At 36.3% G+C, this 25825-nt stretch overlaps 1 protein-coding gene across 2 annotated transcripts in view; it reads right to left on the bottom strand.

Moving 5' to 3' along the window:
• GRM8 (glutamate metabotropic receptor 8) overlaps positions 1–25825 on the bottom strand; it is a 773539-nt gene that overhangs the window by 3299 nt on the left and 744415 nt on the right. The window contains exons 9-10 of one of the 2 annotated variants that reach the window (XM_055084852.1): positions 3970–4216; positions 3050–3089 (exon numbers count right to left, since the gene is read on the bottom strand). In XM_055084852.1, coding sequence (XP_054940827.1) covers positions 3050–3089; positions 3970–4216 — 287 coding nt within the window. The remainder of the gene's footprint in view (positions 1–3049; positions 3090–3969; positions 4217–25825) is intronic. The other variant, XM_024129289.1, reaches the window with a different exon arrangement.

Genomic DNA, 25825 nt, shown 5'->3' with positions numbered 1-25825 from the left:
AAAAAAAAAAAAAAAGAAAAAAAAAAGTTATGTTTACACTATCCGGTAGTCTAAGTGTGTGACAGCATTATGCCTAAAAACACAATGTACATACCTAAATTAGACAAAAATACTTTATTGCTAAAAAATGCTAACCATCATCTGACAACGCAGGGTTGCCAGAAATGCTCACTTTTGAAAAAAATGCAGTATCTGGGAAATGCAATAGAGTGAAGCATAGTAGAACGAGGTATGTCTGCATATTTTCATGGCAGCAGTGATACTTTTACCTTTATCCCAGGAGTGTTACAGAACAAAAGGGATCAGAGATGTACATATAAGCTAATGTAATACTTCCGCTGATGAATATGCTTATGTGAAAATCATGCTTGAATACAGCAACAATGAATTTCCTGTGCACACCACACTGTGTTCATAAGGTAGAGAAAGCAGATCTACCTCCAGAAGCAGCTGTTTTCATGAATTATGCATGAATAGAGCTTAAGGAATACCGTGTTACAGCATTCATTAATTGGGTATCGTTGATAAAATTCATATATATCAACTTTGTTTCTAACTCTCTTTCCACACTTTTATGAAACAACACTTGACCTTTTTACTGTGTGAAATGTAGTATTCTGCAAATTCAGTCATTAACATGGACTCATTTGGTCTCCCTTCCAGCTTCACATTGCTTTTATTTATTCTGTGTACCATTAGAAACTTTCCTTAAATATGTGATCAGAATTTCTGGCATTAACAAGTCATCTTTAAGATGAAATTTCTAAGAATGATTGATTTGTAGAACTCCATGGCTATGAAAGAAAAACATTGCATGCATATCATAAATACAGTTAATTGGTCAGAAAAAAAAATCCTGAGGGTAGCATAGTAGCCATAATTATCAAAATCCTCCACATATTAAAAAAAGGGAGGGACTTCCCTGGCGGTCCAGTGGTTAAGACTTCACCTTCCAATGGAGGAAGTGTGGGTTCGATCTTTCGTCGGGAAGCTAAGATCCCACATGCCTCGGGGCCAAAAAACCAAAACAAAACATAAGCAATATTGTAACAAATTCGATAAAGACTTTATAAAAAATGGTCCACATCAAAAAAAAATCTTTAAAAAAGGGGATGCTAAAAAAATAGTTTTTGAATTTTGTCTTTTTTGTTACTCACAGACCAATCTATATTTTCCTGGGAGCAATGATACATTTACCTTTATACAGTGATTTATAGTTTACAAAACACTGTCCTGTACGTCATTGTCAAGTCATTGTAGTAATGGTGATTTATCAAAAGTCTGGTAGCAGAAAGTATGAGGATGCGGCAACATGGATACTGTTCCAGTGGATTAACTAGTCCTGGTTTGATTGAGAATAGGCTCCACCGGTTTTGAAAAGAGGTGTTTTAAATCTGAGGAGGCAAGGTACTAGTTACAGAGAGTTGAATGGCAAAAGCTTTCCAATATTCAGTTATACTTCTAAAGACATAAGACACACTTTTAGAAGAAAAATATTGCATTTAAGCTCTTCAAGTTGTTGGTAGTTTTAGAGAGTTTGTGATTTTGGAAGACTTTTTACATTTTTCAAACCACTGGTGCATGTGGTAAAGGGAACAGGCACACAAGGCATACATTGTAGCTAGTCCTTAAGTGAACAAAGGTTAACAACGGTTACCAGGAGTGGGATTGCAGAAGGATGTGTGAAGGTTTCCTACTCTGTCTCTCCTGAATGTGTAAACTATAATCACTTTAGCTGAGCCTAATAAATTCAACCCAAACCACTCCTGTAAAAGATGAATACTACAGTAAAATCCCCAAAGTACAATTTAATCTTCTTTGAGGTCATAATTGACTTTATCTTGATTCACCTTCTTAACTTTCTTTTACCTTCCAAAGGTGAGCATTCAACTCCTCCCAAATATTATAGGCTTAGCCACCATACAGCCTTCACATTTGTAATCTTTCATTCTTATTTTCAGAGAAAAGAGGGAAATGTACACATGCTATGAAATTTCCATTTCAACATCAACAGAAAATAATAAAAGGAAAACAAAATGTATGAGACTTCTTTCTATAGCATGGGATTAGTCTTTATCAATACAGCAAATTTTTCCTTCAGGGAACTAACTTATTTTTCAAAGGGGTGGAACAAGTTTATTAATTTTTTTCCTTACCACATTTCAGAGGTGAGTCCAGGATAACTGGTATTTATTTCAGTGTACATGTGGTTGTTTCCATCTGCAACCATATTATATAAGGTTTTCTGGATTGCTGCTAAAAACCAAGTACAACTATAGACTGGTGAGTCATACTGAGAAGTGCCAGTGTTCAAAGTGTATCACTGGCCAACAGTAGTTTATTGGCATCCTACATTAGGTTTTAACTTCCTGCACTGATGATTTCAAGGCAGAAGAAACAAATAAAAGTCTGCCCTGAAATCACAAGCATTCTACACTGATGCCTTTGAGAGTAGTTACAGCACAACCTTTGCTACAAGCCCAGATAGCCCCACTATCAGTCAATTGCTTATCTATAATCAGAGATGATTATAACAATTTGATACCAAAACCCATCCTTATTGTGCCTTCTCTTGCACTTCCTCAAGATTTCACGTTTGCAGAAGAGTGAATATGTGGGGAATGTCTGTGAAATTCTTAAAAGGCTCCTTTCTCTACAAATAACTAAATTTGATATTCACGAGCTGAAGGTCGTCTTCCTAGAGGACCTGGCCAGTCATTCCAAGAAGTCTGATAGTAATTGAAGCCAATAAGTTTAAATAATCAATACTTATCTTCTAAGGATAGTTCTGCATGTGGGGCATCTGGAACTCTTGATGCAAGGGAAGGTTTGTGAAGCTAGTGAAGACTGTAAGTTGTTATAATAATTAAATCAGATAAAGTCATCTCAATCTTCTCTGTATTTCATGTCAAAAGTACAGAGAAAAGGAGATACAGCCTCCTGGCAGAATCCGAGAGGAAGAGGGCATTTTTGCATAGGGTTTTATCCTTAATTATTAAATGCCTGTGTTATATTCCCAAAAGACAGGAAGCAACTCTAACACAAAGACCTTAGCTTTTTTTTTTTTCTTTTTGAACCATCTACAGAATCTCGTAATGTATAGTTTATATACACACACACACACACACACACACACATATTTTTTTTTTCACTGTATTCAGCTTTCTGGTATTTTGTAATACATACCTTCAATCTATTTGCTACTCTTCCATAGAGTCCAAGATGGACTTGAACAGCTCAGTTAAACTCTACTGGCTTAGTTTGGTACCAGTATGTTGTTATGTGCTTCTTCAGGGATGATTATAGAGAAGATAATAGCTGAGGAAAGGAAAAGTGGAGTGGTGGCTGTAGAAGGGGTCCTATTTTCAGGGTCATGAGGCTTTCAGAGAAGAGCTCTAATTATCTTAATATATCCAAGAAGGGAAATCAAGGGAAACCAAGGGAGGGGATCACTTTGGGGAAACAAATATAGACTATGACTTAACCTAACATGTTGGCTAACTAGTTGTCTCATTTCCCTAAATATCTGAATAACGTATCATTTATTTGTGTAAGATCATTGGTTGCATGCTTCATAAATACTAGTTAACTATTAATTCTGTGAAGAGCGACCAGTATTGAACTGACAAAGATTGGAGAGTAGTTCCTAAGAGCTAAAGGATAATTTTATAAATGGAGCATAGTTCCAAGCTTCAAGCTCTGTAATGCCCCAAAAGAGAGACCTGAGTGTCACACTTTGTAAGAGATTTCGTGTTTATGTTCATGCTCTGGAGAGGAGCCACTTGCCTTGAAATCGTTTGGTTCTAACCAAATGGTTCTAACTGCTGTGATGGTCTCATGGTGTGCGAGTACCACCAGGCCCCTGGAACCATGTAGCACAGTCCCCAAGACCAGTAGAAGAATGTTCAACGTACATCTATCAGGAAGTGGTCCCGCTCTTGACCATCGGAAAGTCTACGGATGACTTACTGTTGGTTTCAAGACTCTCACAGAGTTCGCTTTTCACCTCGCCATTTGGTCTGTCATTTCCTTTTTGGATCAGTTTGCTTTGCATGGTGGCAGCTGTCACCACAGCTTTGAAGCTCCTCTTGCGTTTTTGAACATTCTGCTCTGGATGAAAAATTATAATATAAACCTTGGGCATGTAGAGCATGCCCAGAGACACCGAAGCACTTAAACTCATGGAGACAGTAAGTGTTGTTGTCTGGATGTACATCTGAAGAAGGAAGAAAAACATAGAATCAATGTTGGTAAGCCTGACCTAAGATAAAGCAAATAATACAACCGTTTTCTGAAATTATTCCAGCTTCTCCGCTTACGGTGCATTAGAAGGTACTTATTAAAACTGCCCTTAATTATAGTCAAACATTCCTTTATCCCCACCTGAAAATGTGGGTAAAGTTGTATTGTTTATGAAGTCCAATTTATTAAAACAAACAAGTAAGCTGATGGAGCTTAGTTTCCTCTTTAGATTATAATTAAGCATATATAAGGAAGGGAGCAAAACCAGTCTAGCAAAAGACTAACATTTTATGCCACACAAACCTTATTCAGGGAGGTATTACAAGGTCAAATGTTATTCTTTCAACAGTAAACCTAACCTAGAAGGTAAATTATATATAGTGGAAATAGAGTGGGAGTGAAATAGTCCAGATCATCACTATTGCACACCACTGCTTGAATTATGCGAGTGTTTGCATCTTCACATAATTACTTAATTCCAGCTTCCAAACCTGATAAATCACAAGCATGCCATAAGGGCTTGATATTTTTTAGTAGCCCCCCCCAAAGGATAATTCCAGAGGGTTTCTAGATGATTGCATCAGATCAAAATAAATTTGGGTGCTTTTAGAAAATACGTAAGACTTCCTCCTTCCAAGATTGAAATATGCCCTTTGGGGATGGGTCCTGACATCTGCATTTTGAGAAATTCTCCCCCTGTGCTCATTCCTTATCCTTATTTCACTGAAACTGACTGCTCTGGTACTTACGAAGAGAAGTCCCTCTGGGAGATTTTTCTTCCTGCAATCTAGAGGTTAATGAACTGAAAAAGTCAAACCTAAAATCACTGCTTTAGCTTTTTTCATTATGTTATGAAAACAAACATGACAGGACTTTAATCTTTTTTCTTCCCCAGTGTTATTGAGGTATAACCAAAAAATAGAAATTGTATATATTTAAGGTTTTATCAAAACTTGATGTTTTGATAAACATATATTATGAAATGATCATCTCAATCAAGTTAATTAACATATCCATCACATAGTAACCATTTTATTTCTTTCATTCTTTTCTTTTTTTGTGGTGAGCATGCTTAAGATCTCCTCTCTTCGCAAATTTCAAGTAAACAATACATTATTGTTAACTGTAGTCACATATTCATCTTGCATAACTGGAAGTTTGTACCTTTTGACCAATATCTCCCCAGTTCCCCTTCCCCCTGCCCCTGGCAACCACTCTTCTGCTCTCTGCTTCTATAAGTCTGACTATTTTAGACTCCCCATATAAATAAGATCATGCAGTATTTGTCTTTCTGTATCTGACTAATTTCACTTAGTCTAATGTCCTCCAGGTTCATCCATGTTGTCACAAATGGCAGGATTTCCATCTTTTTTTTAAGAGTCAATAATATTCCATTGTATGAATATTTCACCTCTTTAAAAATAAAACCTTTGATCTGTTCACATTTTTCATGTCCTGAGCTCAAAATATAATTTCTCCCAAATAACTTGGAATACTGAGGTTACAAGGTAGCCATGTTTTAAGATGAGGAAGAGATCTCCATGACCTTCATTAATGTCTGTTCATTCTAATGATACCTCTGAAAATGTAAAGTTGTCAGATTGAATCCAGCAATCCCCAAACTAATTGTGTCCTTTTTAATAAAGACTTGAAATATATTTACCTTCAAGAGTAAATACCTGAATCAGCCTTATGGCTTCCTTTTCCTAGGGGAGACTGTTTCTCTTAACAGATGACAAAGCCTTGAGGTGAGAAACTGTCTGAAATATGAAGAGAACTTCAGGCACTAGTAAAAAGACTGTCCTTGTCTGAGAAATCATATCCTATGGATTACTGAGTTTACTGTTCAATTTATCTACCACTAAGGCTGTCCTTTGCTTAAGACCCTATCATGAGTATGGGAACACCCTTCAACAAGGTGATATTTAGGATCGATTTGTTTCAAAGTTCACCTCCTCCAGGAAGTCCTGCATGATAAATCTTGATTATAATGTCCTTATTTTACTTCTAAGCACTAGCGCATTAAAAAATAAATACAGTGGAGCACTTGCTAATGTGTAACTAGGTGATTATAATAATTTATATGAACTTTGTAATAATTCATAAAAAATGCACAACCAGGGTATAAACTTCCCTAGTGTCTATAATCTACATTTCTTCTTATATACCTCTAAGAAATCACACAATAATTACTCAGATACCACTCATTATTTTTAAGTATATGAAGATCTTCAAGAAACCCTTAATTTACACAAATCATACAGAATATGCTTTCCATAATTTTCCACTCTGTCAGATGGACATCAGGCTTGATGACATTTTAAGTAAGAAACACAAAGAGATGAGGTATGAATCCAGATTCTAGGTTGGGCTCATGCATACCAGCCTCAGTAGAGACGTGATTCAAATACATCCCTCAGCAAAGTGATAAATTACTACATGTCATGACCTCTCAGGCTACCTGCCAACAGGTGAAAACTCATGTTAAATTTAAGAGAACTAATCTACTACAATTAAGAAGGTCCTGATAAAATGTGAATATGTGCCTGTAAACCACATGAACCTCCCTAAGCTCTGCCACCTAGTTTTAAGCAACTTATTATTATGAATACTCATAAGCTTCTTATGCGATAGTTAATCCTCTTTGAATTCCTACTTATTCTCCAGCTAGCATTGCTGCGGAAAGGCTATGCAGAAAATGGGCTGCAGAAAAAGGACGTAATGATAAGGAAAGGATAGAGCCAAATGCAAACCACACATAAATATTCCAAAGCCACTCAAATAGGTAACCATCAGTTTTGTCCCAGTCAGACCCAGCCAAGTCACTTTAACTTAAACAACAAACAAAAACCAAACAAAAACCCTCCAGAGGTATAGCCATGAAATGATGGGAACATCCACGTTGATCAGTTGGATTCTTTTTATATGTCTTAACCTGTTGGTCTTGCTAAAACATATAATACTAGTCCAAATAATTCATAAATACCTTTCTAGTTTGAAAATCCTATAAATTTTATCCACTACCATAAATATAAGTGATAATTTTCTCCCCTTATTCAGAATAATTTCTGTAATATATAGTAAACTTGATTTTGTTAAATATTAAGCATGAAGAAGATTCTGGAATGCTAGTTTCCACATTAAATATATTACTGTAGTCTATCCTTTTAGCAAACCAACTCAAAAGAAAATGTAATAAACATAGACATTAGGATTAAACAGTACTATGCTTGGTGTTCCAAGCCCTCCATTAGACACTATGATTGCAAATTACAGTATAATGCGGATCTTACTTATGTGCTCTCTTACAACAGCTTCTGAAAAATTTTAATGTGGGTTTAATATATAAAAAGCATCTATACAAAAATCATACCCTAAAATCTAAAACCTTACAGTGGCCAAGGCTTTGTTACAGGACTTCAGACTGTGAGTAGACTGAGTTTTTGACCTTCCTCTTTGAATATTTAATGAAATAAAAATGTCGTATATATTATAACCTCAATGAAAGCAGTAAGAGCAAAATAAGCAAAGAAATGAAATGCCACCTACTGTCCTTCTAGAGAAGTTAATTTCTTAGCATCATGGATTACAGGATTTTCAGTATCTCCCATATTTAAAAAGAAATGGAAAGATTATATTAAAAGATTGAAAATGAGCGCTTGTTTCCAAAAAACTCATGCATTTTTTTATACCTGTTGAATATTCTCATTACTTGAACCATGTAAGGAAGAAACATGTTCAAGCAGACCTGAGCTTGAATTCCAGCACCGCCACTTAAAATTCTTTTTAAAGATAAAGAAGTTTACAGAGAAACTCTGGAGTTGCCTTGTGGATGGTAAAAGCCCCTAGTCGACCCACCAGGTGACAACCTGAACTCTAATAAAACTTCCCTGGCAATTGAACAGTTGTGAGATCTTATTTTCCTCTCTGACCTTTAATTTATTACCTATGAAATGGGGGAAAATAATACTTTTCTCATAGAAGGGTTATAGGTGGAATGACATAATCTTTATAAAATGTCTCAAAGGTGCAAAACAGTAGTAGCTCAACAAAGATTATTTTCCCTACAACTTTGAATCTAAAAGGCTGCCAACAAAGCATCCTTCCAGGTATATAGAATAAGAGAGGGGCCTATGAGCCAGTTATCCGAAGTTGACAGTTTAGTGAAGAGCTGGCAGCCCCGCTCTCACTATATGATGATGTCAAGGAAAATGCTTTTGTAATCTTACTTCAAAATAGGCAGAATAAGATTTTGCCCAAAAGTCAACTCCTATTCGCTGATAGGGAATAGAATAGTGCACTGGTTCTCTGTATCAAAGTTACAGTTCACCAGAATGCTGTAATTATATTAGGAGGAAACTATATTAACTCCCTATAACCAACATAAATCCACCGAGAGATGCTGACAGTGGTACTGGATATATTAATGTAACCTTTTTTCCCTCCTTCTTTTATGCCCCACCCTCTGCCCCTTGTCACTCCAAAATATTAGTACCTAGAGGAAGAGGAGTGTCTTTTCTATTATGTCCATTGATAGCCTGTCACTTCCTCTGCCTCCACAGCCCCTGGACATTTTGAAGCTGAAGCAGTCACATGCAGTGAAGCAGACTTAAATGATCTCTGGCTAAGCCAGGGAGGAGATGGCACAATGGAGCATATTAACATGACATCTTTTCTGGGACCTATTACAGCTTCCTCTTCATTCTCTGCAGGAGTCATTTGTGCACATCCAGGGTCTACCGAATGTAGGTCTTGGCCTGGAATCACTAAAGACTCTAGGAAGAATAAGGAGGGAGGGGATTATATTAACTCCAGGAGAAAGGTCAGTCTTTTACTTTCAACCAGCTGCCTGCACACAGAACTCCACAGATATCCAAGCTGGTGAGTTTTCAACCCCTAAGTAACCAGTGTAACCTGTTAAGAAACCTAACACCCCAAACGGGTTTGTGCCATGTGATAAGAAACAGATTATTTATTCCTGAATATTTCTGCCTTGCCCTGGATGGTTTCATCTCACTTTTTGCTGCAGTCAGCCAGGTCCTGTTTGGCTGCTTCACACAGTCTGACCAGTGAGAAAGCTATGTTTACACTTAAAGCCTGCCTTTGCCTTACTCTACTTCTGTTACCTATTCCCTCATCTGTGTGTCCGCCAAAGTGTCACCTGCCTCCACAAATGGATTTTCTGCTTTTCAGAAGGGCTTCAGCCAATGGATTTCAAAATCTCATTAATTACTAGAAGTGATTGAAACAATTTTTTTTTTTAAAGATGGAGAAGTTTACAAAGAAACTCTGGAGTTGCCCTGTGCGTGGTAAAAGCCTCAAATCAACCTATCATGAAACAATCCAAGCTAATAAAACTCCCCTTGCAATGGGACACCAGAGGCGATAACACACAGCCCCCCACCAGTTCTTTGGATTGGGCCTGTATACTAATGAACCATCCCAAGTCCATATCAAACATTTTATTATTGTTTCTGTTTTGTCGAGTTCAAATACCTTGCTGGCTTCTCCTTCTCAGTCAGTTCTGAGGGATCCTCCTTATTCTCTCTAACATCTTTACCTTGAAGTATCCCAGATATCAGTCCTTGGATATCTATCTGCCTATCTATCATCTATCTATCTATCTATCTATCTGCCACATTACTCTCTTGATGATAATATTCAGAATTATGGCCTTAAAAGCAGGACCAGCTTTCTGGATGCACTGCCTGTACACAGCCTCCTTCACTCAGAAAGGCCTCACACTTGGTTTAATGTTCTTGTGTCAGGGTTTTGAAATTCTCAATAATTTTTGAATAAGGAAGCCTACATTTTCACTTTTCATTGGGCCTCACAAGTTATGTAGGTAGCCCTGCCTTAAAAACTATATGCTGACTAATTCCAGGCTTCCCTCAGGAAACTCAGTTGCCTTCTGGGTAGCTCCCCTTAGATGTCTGACATATACAATCCCAAACTAACAAGCATCTGAATCCCATCTTCATTCCTAAACTTCTTCTTCCAGTGGTCTTCCTTGTCTTTATTCCATCTTTCCAGTTGTTGGGATGAAAACAAATAGAAATTGTCCTTGACTCTTCTCTTACACTCTATCTGTGACTGAATCCTGCTGACTCTACTTCCAAAATTATTTTCATATATGTCATTTTCCGCTTCCCCCACTGGTACTGCATTGGTCCTAGCCAACATCATCTCTTATTTGGATTTTCACTATAGATGTCCTGTTGACATCTATACATTTCTCCTCTTCTGCTCTTATTCTCTTCTATCTGATCATCTGATTGATTTTTAACACAGGTAGCTAGAATTTAATCCCATTATTCATAAATTGGGTTTGGTCACCCCTACCCTCAAAACTCTACAATGACTTCACATTGATGGTGTCCCTATAATGGCCTACAAGGTCCTCTGAACTGATCTGGCTTTACTCTTTCCCTCATTCATTCTCTTCTCATCACACTGACCTCCTGGCTAATCTTAGAAGATACCAAGCATGCTTCTGCTTTGGGGCTTTTATATTTGATGAACTGACTCTTCACTTCGTTCAGGAAGTGTTCCTTTCTGAACGGTTCTTTCTCAATAAGACCCTTTCCTAAACATGAAGTTAAAAATTGTACCCCCCCATCCCTCCACCTGCATTTATTTCCCCAGCTTTATTTCAGTCCTCAGCATCTATTTTCTAGCATAAAAGTCTATATATTTTACTAATTTATATATTGTCTCGTTCCCTTAACTAGAATAAAAATTCCATGAGTCCAGGGATTTTTACCTGTTTTGTTCACCGCTATAAACTCAACACCTAGAACACTGCCTGAATATATGAATTTTCTGGTCTTTGAGGCAGTGTGGATCCTTACTTTTGAATTTGACATTTAAAGGAAATAACCCATGTAGTTTCAAGAGGAAAACAATAAATCAGATTCTAAAGCTAGACAGTGTATGAAAATTTGAGGGCCCCATACCCCTTCAAATCAATACCCAGGCTGGGACAGAAACTCCTGGATAGATAAACATGATGATCATTTTCTTTGGCCTTGCCGCATGGCATGTGGGATCTTGGTTCCTGGACCAGGGATCAAACCCATGCCCCCTGCAGTGGAAGCGAGGAGTCTTAACCACTGATACCCAGGGAATTCCCAGCATGATGACCTTTTAAACTATAAATATGACAATTAAAAGTCAATGGCCTCCACTTGGGAACATGAGAGCTCTGGGCTCTGCCCTGCATCCCTCCCCCACTTAAGAAATGTACAACTGAGGATAAGGCACTCACACTATTTATAAACGTCCATAGACTTTAACTAAATGAATTTAAGGAGGCAATGTATGTAAAATATTGGCACAGCACCTGGCATACAGTAATCAATAAACAGTAGCTATTGCTGTTATTAGTTAGCCTTGATTTTACTCTCTCTGAATCCTCCTCCATTCCTCACACAGTAAAGACATAACAGTACTGCTCTCTCAAAATCAGCCACACCTTTTTTAGCCTTTTTGATAAGGAACATGCACACATAGAACTATAGGCACAAAATATTTGTTCATAAGGAAATATATTTTATGCTTGTAGGAAACACATTCAAAGTGTTATAGTCTAGTAAAATTCTGGAAAAAAAAATCACAATCCTGAGTGTCTCTCCTGTCAGGTAGAAATTGTAGCGTTGCTGACCCATCGGCAGGTCAGAGACATTACATTGTGTTTTCATTAGTGGAGATGCAGATGGGTTTGCTCTGATCCATTTGCTGTCTCCCTTTGGCCCCTTTTAGCCGGGACACATGTTAGCAAAATGAAGAGTCAAACCAAAGGGCGAAGACCATGGATGCAGAACTGGGCTGGTTCACATGTGAGGTCTGAATCCTTAACCTTGGACTTATTGAGAATGGTGGAAACCAGCTTCAGAGAATAATAAAGCATCCACCAATAAGTGAACTATCAGCTTTGCTAAGGGTAGGAAAGGACAAGTGTAAGGAAGCTCAAGACCCCCTAAATATGGCAGGACAGATATTAGATTTATAATGAGTATTTATAATTAAATATACATGATATTTAATATTTAGACCAGTAAATAAATTTTCTATTAAAGCCCCATAGACATTTCTTAAAGTAGATGTTTTAAAGGAGAGCATTATTAAATAAAATGTAGTCTTTAGTTTTCAATTATCCTCCATAAGTATTATTTATAGAAACGTAATTTAAAAAGTGTCTCAAACAATGGTGCCATATTTTCGACTGTGACATGTGCAAATGAATATGAAACACCTGCTTGTTGACTGCTTATCAGTTCCTCCTTTACATGTTGTTTTTCCTCCATGTTTCCCTCCATGGATTCCTGCTTCCATGCCACCTTTTAGCCCTTTATCATTTTTCAACAGTATGGTCAAAACTAAGAATAAGAGTAATGGAGATACCTTGAATTATTATAATTTTTAAAGTATTTATTTGAACAGATACAAAATATAATAAAGAGAATAGTTACATGAAGAGACCAAATAAAAGTTAAAAATTTTTTAGAAATAAGAAAAGGAGAAGAAACAATTATTACAAGAACAAAATTTATCTAAGAACTGTGTAATCTCACACACACACACACACACACACACACACACACACACACACACACACACAGACGGTCCCCAACTTAGGATGGTTTGATTTGGAATTTTTTGACTTCGTGATCGTGAAAAAGTGATACTCAATAAGTAGAAGCCATCCTTCAAATTTTGTAATTTGATCTTGCCCAGGGCTAGTGTTATGTAGTATGGACACTCTCTTGTGATGCTGGGCAATGACATTGCCACAGCTCCGGGTCATCCATGCAATCCGGAAGGTAAACAACCAATACACTTACAGCCATTCTGTACCCACACAACCATTCTCTGTTTCACTTTCAGTACTGTATTCAATAAATTACATAAGATATTTAACACTTTCTTATAAAATAGGCTTTGTGTTAGAAGATTTTGCCCAACTGTGGGCTAATGTAAGTGTTATGATGTTTGGCATGTTAGGTGTATTAAATGCATTTTGACTTATAATATTTTCAACTTATGATGGGTTTATGGGGCTGTAACCCCATAGTTAGTTGAGGAAGATCTGTATATCTATCTATGTATCTATCTATCTATCTATCTACCTATCTATCTATAGTTATCCAATAGTTATCACTGTCTGAAGATAGAAGGTTTGCTGGAATTTAAATTTCAGGAGACAGTTATTATGTAGGTTATATTATTAAAGGAAATTGGTAACATTATGGAAAGAGTTTCAACCATAGTGTTCTAAAAGGTACTAAATCATTGTTCAACTAGATACTTCCTATACAACACTTTCTAAAGCCAAAAGAATTAAAGCAGTACTTCAGTGCAGGTACTTTTGTGGAGGCATAAGATGTTGTAAAAATACTAATTTTTTCCTGGTGATATTACTTAATGCAGGAAGAACCAAGAGTAATGGTATTATGGGCTGAATTGTGGTCCCTCCCTCCACCCCAATTCACACGTCCAATTTCTAACCCTTAGTACCTCAGAATGTGACTGTATTTGGACACAGGGTCTTTAAGTAGATAATTAAGTGGAAATGAGGTCTTTAGAGTGGGCTCTAATCCAATCTAACTGTTGTCCTTATAAGAAGAAGAGGTTAGGACACACAAAGTCACACCAGAGATGTGTGTACACAAAAAAAAGACCCTGTGAGGACCACACAGAGGGAACGTGGACATCTAAAAGCCAATGACAGAGGCCTCAAAAGAAACCAACACTGTCAATAGCTTGATCTCAGATTTCTAGTGTCCAGAACTATGAAAAAATAGATTTATGTTATTGAGGATCAGGTATCATCATTACTGCTAAACATTTTATGGACATTAACCCTTCACAGTAATCCTGTAAGTTAGGAATGGGTCCATTCTGGAGAATTTAAACAATATTTTCAGAGTCACACAACTCATGAAGATAAAGTGGAGGTTTAAATTGAAGTTTGTCTGACTTAAAAGCTCATATCTTTAGCACACACCATATGGCTCCCATAGATATACAGAGATGTGAAAGAGCAGGGTTAATATGACTTGAATCCTTACCAAGTCAGAAAATCATCCTTTTCTAATAGAGTTGGGCCAAATTTCTTAAAAATAACAGAGTCTCAATTAAAACACCCGAATTAATGTTTAATTGAGAACTCAGAGGATTTTTTTAGATTGCTGTTATCCATCAGCTACTTTCCTCATTAAAAAAAAAAAAATCCAAAAAACAAGGAAAGAAATCTCATTGTGGATCCTGGAGAAGCTCTTTCTTAGAACTATATATTGTTGAACTTAACAGAATCATCTAGCTGGAAATACAGACTTAAAGAGATGGATAAGTTCATCTTTTTAAATGAAGATAGTTAGCACCAGGTTTGCACTGGCCAGAGGAGAGGAGTACCCAATAGAACAACTGACCACCAGAAGGGACAAGGATTCCCTACATTCAGAAGACAAATTGCTGGAACATTGTTCCTGCATAGGCACTGCTCTATTTCCACAGCCATCAGAGACAGGCTATTGACAACACAGTAGGCAAGCAAACTGGGATTCACAAATACAGACGAAAAGACACCAAGAATTAGCAAATACTCAGAGAAAACCGATACTGTAAAAGAGAAGCATCAAAAAGAAGGATAAAAATCCAAGAAGATAGGTCCACTAAAGTTAGTGGAAGAAGACTTTAGAGATAAAAATAATTATCTTTGCAAAATTTTGAAAGGAAAAGTATCAAATAAATACCATGGAAATAATTTTTTATCATTAAAATTAAAATCTCAATAGATGAAGGATTTCTGATTCTGGCTATGAAGGAGTAGCTGTCAGCAAACCAATTCACCCACTGAGAATAGCTATAAAAGAATCATAAATTAAAAAGAAGATTGCTTGGAGGCATCAGAGAAAAATCAAAGCAGCCAGGACTCAGGAGGGCCAAGATCTTAGGACACACACACACACGCACACACACACACACACACACACACACGCACACGCACACACACTCACACTCTGATGTGAGTCAGGCAGTTTTCACTGCTTTTATCCATTGGGAGTGTGCTGATTCACTGCATGGGTGTTAGAGGGCAGAAATCTTTAGACAGGCTTTTCAAGCAGTCTCATGGGGCTGGGAAGACAAAAAATGGAATTCAGGGTTACCAATGCAGCCGGAACTTGAGGACCCAAGATTCCAGGTTATTACAGAGAAGTGAACCTGAGATTTTCACCAATTATTTTTCTTTAGGCTTTGGTGTATCTTAAATGGGAGGGAGAAACAGACTAAAAAAAAATCAAACATAATCCAGATTCAGAGGCTAAAAAGTTAAGCAGTGTCATAATGCTTGGGAAACAAAATTTGGAATTTGTGTCAATTAAGGAGGATGGGTAATTATAAACACCTTGGACTTTTAGCTGATATATCTGAAGGGATATCCTCCAGGATAAATGGAATATCAAACATGGACAAACCCACAGAAAGCCTAAACCTAGTCTCAAATTATCCCAATCCTGGATTACGTCAAGGTGAAATGCCTCTGCTTTAACTGTAGACAGGTAGAAAACTGAAGCTTCTCTGGAGGAAAATGGCAACATCTGTAACATCTACATTTTTTAAATGTACAACGTCAGGTATTCAATAAAAGATTACCAGCTACCAGCAAAACATGTCCAACATAAGAACAAATTACCAAAACCAAAGGGAAAGGGAAAAAAAAAACCCAATATATAAGATTGTGTCACAAATGACCAAGATACTGCACTTCTCAGAGAGAAGTTTACAAAAGCTTGAACATAAATGTATTGAAGGAAATACGTAATAAGATAATGAATTTAACTGGGGAACTGGAATATATATATATATATATATATACACATATATATATACACATACATATATATATTTAAAAATTGAAACAAAAATTATAGGGCTGAAAAATATAATAATTGAATTCAATAGATGAGTTTAACAACAGATTAGATGAAGTTCAGGACATGACTAACAAATTGAAAGATAGATCTGTAGAAAATATCCATATTGAAGCTTGGAGATAATAAAGAATTTAAAAATACAGAACAAAATTATTAGAAATATATAAAACAATAAAAATTTTGAATATATATGAATTTGGAGTTTCAGAAATAGAAGCAAGATATAGTAGACAAAAAGAAAAAAACTTAAAGAGATACTGGCCAAGAATTTTCAAAAACTGAATGAGCATAATCTATAAAATTGCACAGAGAAAAGGTATCAGATGACCATATTCCGTGTAGTCTTAAGAAATTTCAAAGAATTGAAATACAGAGTATGTAATCTGACTAATGTGGAAGTAGGGTAGAAAGTAGAGTTAGGGTAGAAGTAACAAAAGTAACACGAAAAGTATCAAAAATTTGAAAATTAAACAACACAGTCCAAAATCACTTATAAGTCAAGAAGAATTGACAGTGAAAATCAGGAATTATTTTGAACTGAATAATAACAAAGTTGCAACATATTAAAAGTCGTGGGATACAGCTAAAACAGGCTTCATCTATATTAGAAAAGAAGAAATTGTGCTATAATTATCCATCTCACAAAACTAAAGAGAGAGAGATAGAGAGATTAAACCCAATGAATATAGAACGGAGGAAATAATAAGGATGAAAGATAAAAGTCAATAAAATAGAAAACAAATGCAGAATAGGGAAAAATCAACAAAGCCAAAAATTCCTTGAAAAGACTGTAAAATTAACAAACTGTTCACAAGGCTGACCAAAAATAAAAAGGACAAGACATGGTATAAAGTCAACAAAATATACCAGTAAACTAGTTCTGGATGTCCTTAGCACAAAAAAAAAAAGTATATGCTTAAAATTTAAGGGTGACTTAAAAAAAATTAAAATAAGACCTAAAATTTCTGAACTATCAAAATGGAAACGAATGAAAATTTGATCAGTTAAAAAAATGGAAAGGAAAAGAACAGAAACACGAGAGTATAGTAAACAGAAAATAAACTGGCAAATATAAACCAGTGATTTTCATGATATAAATTAAATTCCCCATTTAAAAAATACACAGGTTATCTTGGATTTTAAATGTGATTCCAATAAGGAGAAAGTTATATGTAAAGGCTGAAAATAAAGTAACTGGAAACGATGTACCAGAAAAATGTAGACACAAAGAAAGATGGAATAGTAATATTATTATGGGACAAAATAGAATTTAAGATAAAATCTTAAGTTATACAAAGAACACATCTATCTATGTAGATAGATCACCAACAATACATTATCACAATGTATGATGCAACAAATCATAAAAATACAAGAAGAAATGGACAAATTCATAATCATTATGAGGGATTTTAATTCATCTTTTCAGGTTTAAATTTAAATATACAATATAAAATTAAGGTTAAAAATAGTTTAACTCAAATAACAAAATTGCCATTTTGATTGCATTATTTTAAGACCTAATGGACTCTTCACAGAAGTTGATCATGCATTAGATTACCCAAAAACAAAAATGAAAACAGGGAACTTACAGGCTACATTCTTTCCCCTCAAAAGGCAATCAAATTAGAATTAAAATTAACAAATAAATAAATATTGGTTTTTATTTGGAAACTAAATAGCATCCCTGTAAGTAACTTGCATTTAAAAGGAAATGACGAACTATTTAGAAATGAACAATCATGAGAACAATATCTGTGAAAACCGGTGGATGCAACCTAAATGCTTGAAGGAAAATTTAAATCTAAAACGGCAATGTTAGGAAACAGGTAAGTCTCAAAATTAACCATGAAACTACTCAAAGTAAACAAAATTAAACTCAATAGATGTAGAAGAAAGGAAATATTTGAGATAAAAGAAGAAATGAATGAGACAGAAAGCTAAAGCCAGCAGATGTAACTAACAAAACCAAGTCACATTTGGTAATATTTGATTTAAAAAAGGAGATAAGACAGGACTAATTAACATAGAAACTATAAAGAGGATATAAATGTAGATACAAATTAGATTTTCAAATTATAAGAGCAAATTATGTATAACTTGATGTCACTAAATCTACACATCTAGAAAAAATGCATTATTGTGCAGGACATAGATATAAGAGGTTACAAAAAATAATAATAATACTGGATAGACTGAGAACCTTGAGGGAAAAAAATCAGAAAGGTAGTACATTATTGACAGAAGGATGGTAACCCAGCACTGAGGAAAGAGCCAGTGTTGCTTGCACTATGCCATTGGGTGAGGTGAGAATAAGGAAAGTGCCCGCCCCAGTTCCTATTCTGTTCCCATCTCTCACCTAGTGACATATTTACATCAGCACTTCTTTGGTGCTTTTGCTCTTGTTTTAGGTAGGGCCTAAGACCTTGGAAAGTTTACAGTCCCTTTCAGAATTAGAGATTCAAGTGCTCATGAGATGTACTGGCAGAAACAAATTTTCTCAGGTTCCATCTCCTCTAAATCTTCCGTCATGCCTCACTGCTATTTGAAAGGAAGAACATGGCAAAGAGCCTCCTTCTCCCAAGTGCTGAAAAGGATACAGTGGTGAAGCAGGATCTCCACTCACCCCCTTTATCTATGCACTGTCTCTGGGGAGCATGAATATTTATAACGAGTGACGCCTTTACTAAGATTAGCCCTAAGATAAGGTGAGTTGGGGAGGATATAAATGTAACTCTATCCGAAACGGTGACAAATCCACATCCAACTCAGCCTCAAAGACTCATAACCCTCTCTGTGTTCCAGACCCTAATGAATAGCATCTTCTGTAACGTAGGGACCATGACTTCTCTGCCCCATCAATATTTTTACCTACTCTTGTCATGTACCTGCTTGGCAGTTCTGGACTCATCACATCACCATTTCTGAAATAATCTATATAGGGACATCTTTGTTCCCAGGACTAGTGCTTCTAGAAAATACAGGTGAAGGTCAAAGTAGCCAAGTTTCTATAGAGGAAAAGCCTGAGACCTAATATTGCTTTACTTTGTACAACTGTCCGCTACCATGTCTGATATTGACACATGGGTCTTCCTGGATGCCAGCTATGGCTGAAGCTTTCAGGAGAATTAAAATTTTACCTATACATATGTTGACTTCCCCAGGCCATCATGCCTAGCCATGGTGAAGATGCTGCCCATATCAGACCAGTGATCTGCTACAGCAGCGTACTGATCACACATATTGGCACTAGTACCCGGTTCTAGTGCCCAGTTCTGTCACACTGGAGACCCAGTTCTATGTGGTAATGAGAGCTTTCAGGAAAAGACAGGATTCTTTCAAATAGGTTCAAGACACTGAAACACCCACCAATCACAGACTAGAGAAGTCGTGGGTGTCACAACCAGTGAAAAGTGGAACGTGCTTTCAGCAGGTCACAGCTAAAAGTCCTTTTCTAACAGGTATAAACTCTACAGTGTGAAAGAGAGCTTGGCTGTTCTGCCATCTCACCTAAAGCTGAAAAACCTCATCCAGCTTTAGCACAGGTACATACTCTGAATGAAGCATCTAGCAGCGATTTAAGATTACCACGGCTCAGCACCTGAAGAGGCTAAATGTAGAGAGTGAAGGTGAAGAACCTCTGTACAATCCTCTATGAGAAACCAACCCAAGGTCCCTCCCACAAAGTTTGATCCAGCCCCCAGGACCGTTTCTTGACATTCACACTATTGTCCTGGTAGTCCAGCAAATGATACAAGTTCTCAGAACAAAAGACTTAGGAAGCATAGGCTAGAACCAAGAAACTCTAAAGCATATTCTAGAGCCAAGAATCAATTAGAACTCCCCAGTATCTAACTCTCCTGGGATACTGAGCCCAGAGCTTAATTTATTTCTCTCTTTCCAAAGAGCCTAGTGCCATAATAGGCTTCAATGAAAAACTGGATGCAGATGACCCATTTAGACCTCACACAGGTCAACTGGACCACTGTGTGGGTGTTGAATGGCCTGACCTGTTGGTATGTAACTGAGTCACTGAGTCTTCTCCTGCTGGGGCCCATGTTGTTCTGTTGAGACTACAGCCACTGGATTATTCCTGTAATTATCAGTCTGCTTCCAAAGCAATGCAGCTCTGACATTAAATATTCTTTTTTTTTAATTGAAGTATAGTTGTTTTACAGTGTTGTGTTAGTTTCTGGTGTATAGAAAAGGGATTCAGTTATATATATAGATAGATATATTCTTTTTCATATTCTTTTCCATTATGGTTTATTACAGGATATTGAATATAGTTCCCTGTGCTATAAAATAGGGCCTTGTTGTGTATCCATTCTATATAGAGTGGTTGTAATTCCTGTTCCACATAAACTCCCCTGTATCCCCAACCTCTTCTCCCGGCCTCCACCATGTGGTCTCAACTGAAACTTCTCTCTTCCTAAAAGTATTATTTTCTCTGCAGTCTCTTAAGTGATGGTTGCTTTTATTCTCTGAATCCATATTCCCCAGGGATGGTAATAAAGATGGGGAATTGCTTACTCCCATTTGCTGCTTCTGGGTCATTATAGACTCATCGTTTTCCTCAATGTCCTGACTTTTAAGCTATCACAGCCTTCAGCTGCACATCCTCCCATATCCTTGTCGCTCGGTCTGCCATCATTTGCCCTCATGCGTTGGACGTTCTGGGCCTGGCCCACAGTCTTGCTCTCTATCCCAAGCGATGTGGGTACTTGGGATGAATTCTACATCCGTGTACATGATTGCTCCAGTCCCCTGATCTATCATTTCCTTAACCTCCTCATTTCCAATGATGTCCTTTACTCCATCTCAGCCACTCTCTTTCATGATTGCAGTGTGGATCTTAAATACTGTTTTCACTTCTTGTTATAAATTCTGTAAAATACTTTTGGCTTAATATGTTATTTTTTTGGTAAGAGATTATTTACATTATCTCATATTTTCCTCTAAGCCATTCCCCTTTTCACTTATAATAAACAGACAGTTATGTTCACAGGCCTCAGTGACGTCAACATTGTTGTTGCCCATGCACTCAAAAAGCTAAAATCGAGGAGGGATGGGTGTTTCTCATTTCACATCATGCGTGTTTCCATATGGAAAGAGCTCACCAGGCAGACTATTAAGGTACCAGAATTAACGTAAATGCATACAGGCGTCTTTTGAAATAAAAGTTGTTATGACTTGTTCCAAGTATTTAAAAACTGGGGCTGTTAACTTTGACCATACTTCACTGTGATAGAATGTCAGCTCTTCCAAATGTGAAAATACAAGTATTAAACAGTATGACTTGTATTTTCCTAAATAATAAAAAAATGAAGCCAGCTATTATCAAATAAAGTGCATCCAGTTATAACAACAGCTGTTTTAAACATTATAGTGTCAACATTTTTAATTAAACATTTTATATTCAGTAAACAACTTTTCAGTCCTAGGTTTTTATGTTAATTACCAACATCACAACAATATTTACTACAGTTTTTATAGCAAAGGTCCTGTATCTAAATTAGATGATAGGTTAAATAGGCTTTTAATGGATGGCATAAAGACAATCACCATATGTAATATTGTACGTATAAAATACTATCTCAAAGACTGCAAATTCATTTATAAACAGAATTTTAGAACATAAACCATTCTTAAGTTTGAGGACCATCTGGATGCTATTATTAAAACTTTTTTCCTAGGAGTAGGAGTAGAGAATTATGTGGATAAATTATTCCACTGGTAAATCTGATAGATTGAGCTCCAAGTATGTTCAAACTATTGATGCTTCAGTCTTCAGAATAATTACACCCAAGTGAAAACTTTAATTGCCATGGAGGAAATAGCATTGAGTACACTTTCTTTCTTTTTTTTTTAACATCTTTATTGGAGTATAATTGCTTTACAATGATGTGTTAGTTTCTGCTTTATAACAAAGTGAGTCAGCTATACATATACATATATCCCCATATCTCCTCCCTCTTGAGTCTCCCTCCCACCCTCCCTATCCCACCCCTCTAGGTGGACACAAAGCACCGAGCTGATCTCCCTGTGCTGTGCGGCTGCTTCCCACTAGCTATCTGTTTTACATTTGATAGTGTATATATGTCCATGCCCCTCTCTCACTTCGTCCTAGCTTACCCTTCCCCCTCCCCGTGTCCTCAAGTCCATTCTCTACACTTTCTTTTAATGTTATGGAAAAAATAGTCCTGTACTTCTTTTTCTTCTACTATTTTTACCAAGCAACTTTAGGAGCAAAGTTATAAATAAAACAGCTTTTCAAGGAGAAGATTATGAGAACAAAACAGACATTTTTAATTGGAAAAATGGGTGTGGCAGGGGTATCAAAATGGGTGCCCCTCCTTCCATTGCATGGTATTGTTTCTGGGGAGTGTCTGACCGGCCAGTCCACTCTGACTAGAATGAGTGTGGCCATTTGGCTAGTCTTCAACCAATATAATGTGAACAAAAATGACCAATGTCAAAAAAAGTGTTTTACAAAATTTATTACAAGAAACTAAGAAATATTTCCCCTGGTTGTTGACTGGGTATTTATGATAATGAGGCTGATAAAGCTATAGGATTCAAGAAATAGGGGTTCCTGAGTCACTACATGGAGGGGAGCGGCCAATCAGAAAGTCTCAGACTGTTGCTTGAGTGGGAAATAAAATTGTATACTCAGATCATATGCTTTGAATTATTTTTCTACAAATGGACTTGTATTGCACAATACAAATGTTCCTCTGCCCCTCTGACTAATGTGTGATGGCGGAGCAGGGTGAAGGATAATGTTTACAGCTATGGCAGAAAAACGAAGTTACGATATCCTCAGATAGATTGTAAATATTGACCTGATTCGCATCACTACCATGTTCTGACAAAGTGTCTAATCTGTCAAATATAATCCCAAGCCATTAAATTTATTCCTAGGTTCAGTCTCCTCTGTCTTTGGTTAGGGAAGGAAAGAATCAAGCTGGGTTTTCTATTACATTTTCAAGAAAGAATCATTTCAGGCACTTTATATAGGTTTCAGTACCTGAGGGAGTTTACAGGAAAGGAAGCCTATATAACTCAGCACTTACAAAAGGAAGCTGGGCTGTCAGATTAATAGTCTAAAATTCCGAAGTCAGCAATCTAGCACTTGTGCCTGATGTACAGCTTTCTCTTTTGACCTCTTTCCCTCAGATAGTTAATATCTGACACTGCCCCTAACCAACTTCTTTGTCACTGGAAACAACTATCTCTGAATACATAAGAGAAAAAAAATTAAGCTACAGAATTATCCCTGAGAACTCTTCTCTCACACGGTAAACTTCTTCCAAAGTCTATTATTTCTTTATTTTTGCTTTTAATGTTTATACTTTGTTTCTACTGCAAAGACCTTCCCCTGTATCCTTTTCAATTCATTAATTTCTGTGGCATACTACATTAATGCCCTCGATTATTTACTCTGCCCTTCCTTATAATATGATTACACATCTTTGCCCATCGTTATATGATTTCCAGAACCACTTCTTGGGGAAGGGCTTTCTTCTCCATCCCATCCTTGCCAAGGTTCATCATGTGATACGTTTTAAACAATGAGTTGTCAACAGAAATAATGTATACCATGCCTAAGCAGAAGCATTAAGCATCATTGAGTGATTAGTCCTTGCTCTTTCTCTTGGCCAGTAGAATAGTATCTTTCAGATGGAGGCTGTCCATCAGCAATGCAACTATAATCCCTGACATGTAATACAGGCAAGAAATAAAGCATTGTTGTTTTGGCAAGCCACTGATTTTTATGTTGCTTATTACAGCAGCACACACTAGTAAAAGCTGACTAATATATTATGGAGGCTCAGTTTTATGAAACTGAAAGGCCATTCTATTGAGAGAGTCAGAAAACCAATGCTGAATGCTTGACTTTGTCACCCCTGGATATGGTAATATATTAACTTCTATGAGTCCCTTCCTCTCATATGGAAAACAGGAAAAATTTTTTCCTGACCTGATAAACTAACAGGGTTGATTGTGAATAATGTATAAAAAAGTGTTTTGAAAGTACCGTTGGGTGTTAATATTATTCAGGATTGATATCTTCCCTCAAGTATTTCTGCCTCCAGCTTGTCTGTCAAATATAAGGTGTTTGGGGACATCTTGCTTTCATGAAGTGTTGATAATGGGCAAGAAGAATGAAACAACACAACCAAGCCAAAGAGGTAATTAGAGAAAAATATTTGGTCATCCAGCTGAGTAAGACTTTCCTGCCATAGAGACTGGAGAAAACAAAATAGACTGAGTACTAGAAGGGAGGAAACTTCCAAAAAAACCTAAGATAATAAATAAAGTATATTTTTACAATAGTGTTTACTATGTACCAGGATCTTTGTAAGCACTTTACAGGCCTTCTCACTTTATGTGAATTCACACAACTCTTTAGGGGAGTACTATGTTTATTCCCACTTTACAGTTAAAGAAATGACGCACAGAAATGTTAGGCCACTTGCCCAAGGTCAGAGGGCTAGTGAGTGGTACAGCTGGAATTCCAAACCAGGTAATCTGGCTTCAGTCTGTGTACTTCCCTTTAACCAGATTCGTGATTCCATGACTCTAAAAAGGAAAGGGTGCAAAGTTCCACAAATTTTGAAAAAATCATTGAACTCAAGGGAAGAATATAAAAGACGATGGATAATTAATTAAAGTAAATCTACCCATTCCTTGATAAGAAAACTTATTGCCATCGATGCTTAAAATATGAGGGAAAGTAGAAAATTTTAGTGAACCTGTTTATTGTTATTCAAGCCAGAAATGTCTCATTGGCAAACAATATTCTATTTAAAATAAATAAAAAATCAGATATTTTGGACAAAGATTTATTCACAAAGATGTTCATTAGGAATTATTATTAAAAATTAAAATTTAGCATAGCCCAGTGACCAAAAATATAATGAATACAGAAATCACGGCACAGCCAGGATTGACATTTATGAAGAAATTTTAATGACATGGGAAACAATATAATTTAAAGAATAATATATGTTGAGACAGAACTATATCTATACTATGATCTCTAAGGCCAAAGTTAGAAGGAAATAAACTAAAACATTAACCCTGATTGTTCATATGAGGAGGAATCATGAGTGATGTTTATTTCTTTCTGGTTTTTTGGTCTACATTTTAAAAATTTTCTAAAATGTGTACAAATTACTTTTACAAAATGAAAAAAAAAGTGGAGCTTAAAGGAGACACAGTCTTCCTTTTATACATGCGTGAATGTATATGTGTGTGTCATTAAAAACAAACCAACAACTAATGAAAGGATAGAAATGAGATCAATGAGATAGGAAGTGAGATGAAGTGACGTGAACTAATCAAACCATATTCACTCATTATCCCTTATTAACCAAATTTAGAGAAATATGAAGGATTTGTGTGACTCTTTGAACATGACAAAGAATGAAACAAATTGGCGTCATAGAGAATTACTCCTGTCTTGAATACAGGAATTATCTTACTGAGTTATAAAACAAATTTTTTAAATCCATAATTTTTTTAACATCTTTATTGCAGTATAATTACTTTACAATGGTGTGTTAGTTTCTGCTTTACAACAAAGTGAATCAGTTATACATATACATATGTTCCCGTATCTCTTCCCTCTTGCATCTCCC

The sequence above is a fragment of the Physeter macrocephalus genome, chromosome 5, assembly GCF_002837175.3.
Source record: "Physeter macrocephalus isolate SW-GA chromosome 5, ASM283717v5, whole genome shotgun sequence".
In the NCBI taxonomy this organism is placed as follows: Eukaryota; Metazoa; Chordata; class Mammalia; order Artiodactyla; family Physeteridae; genus Physeter; species Physeter macrocephalus.
The sequence above is the reverse complement of the archived record's forward strand: the minus strand, read 5'-3'. Positions and strand labels throughout refer to the sequence as shown.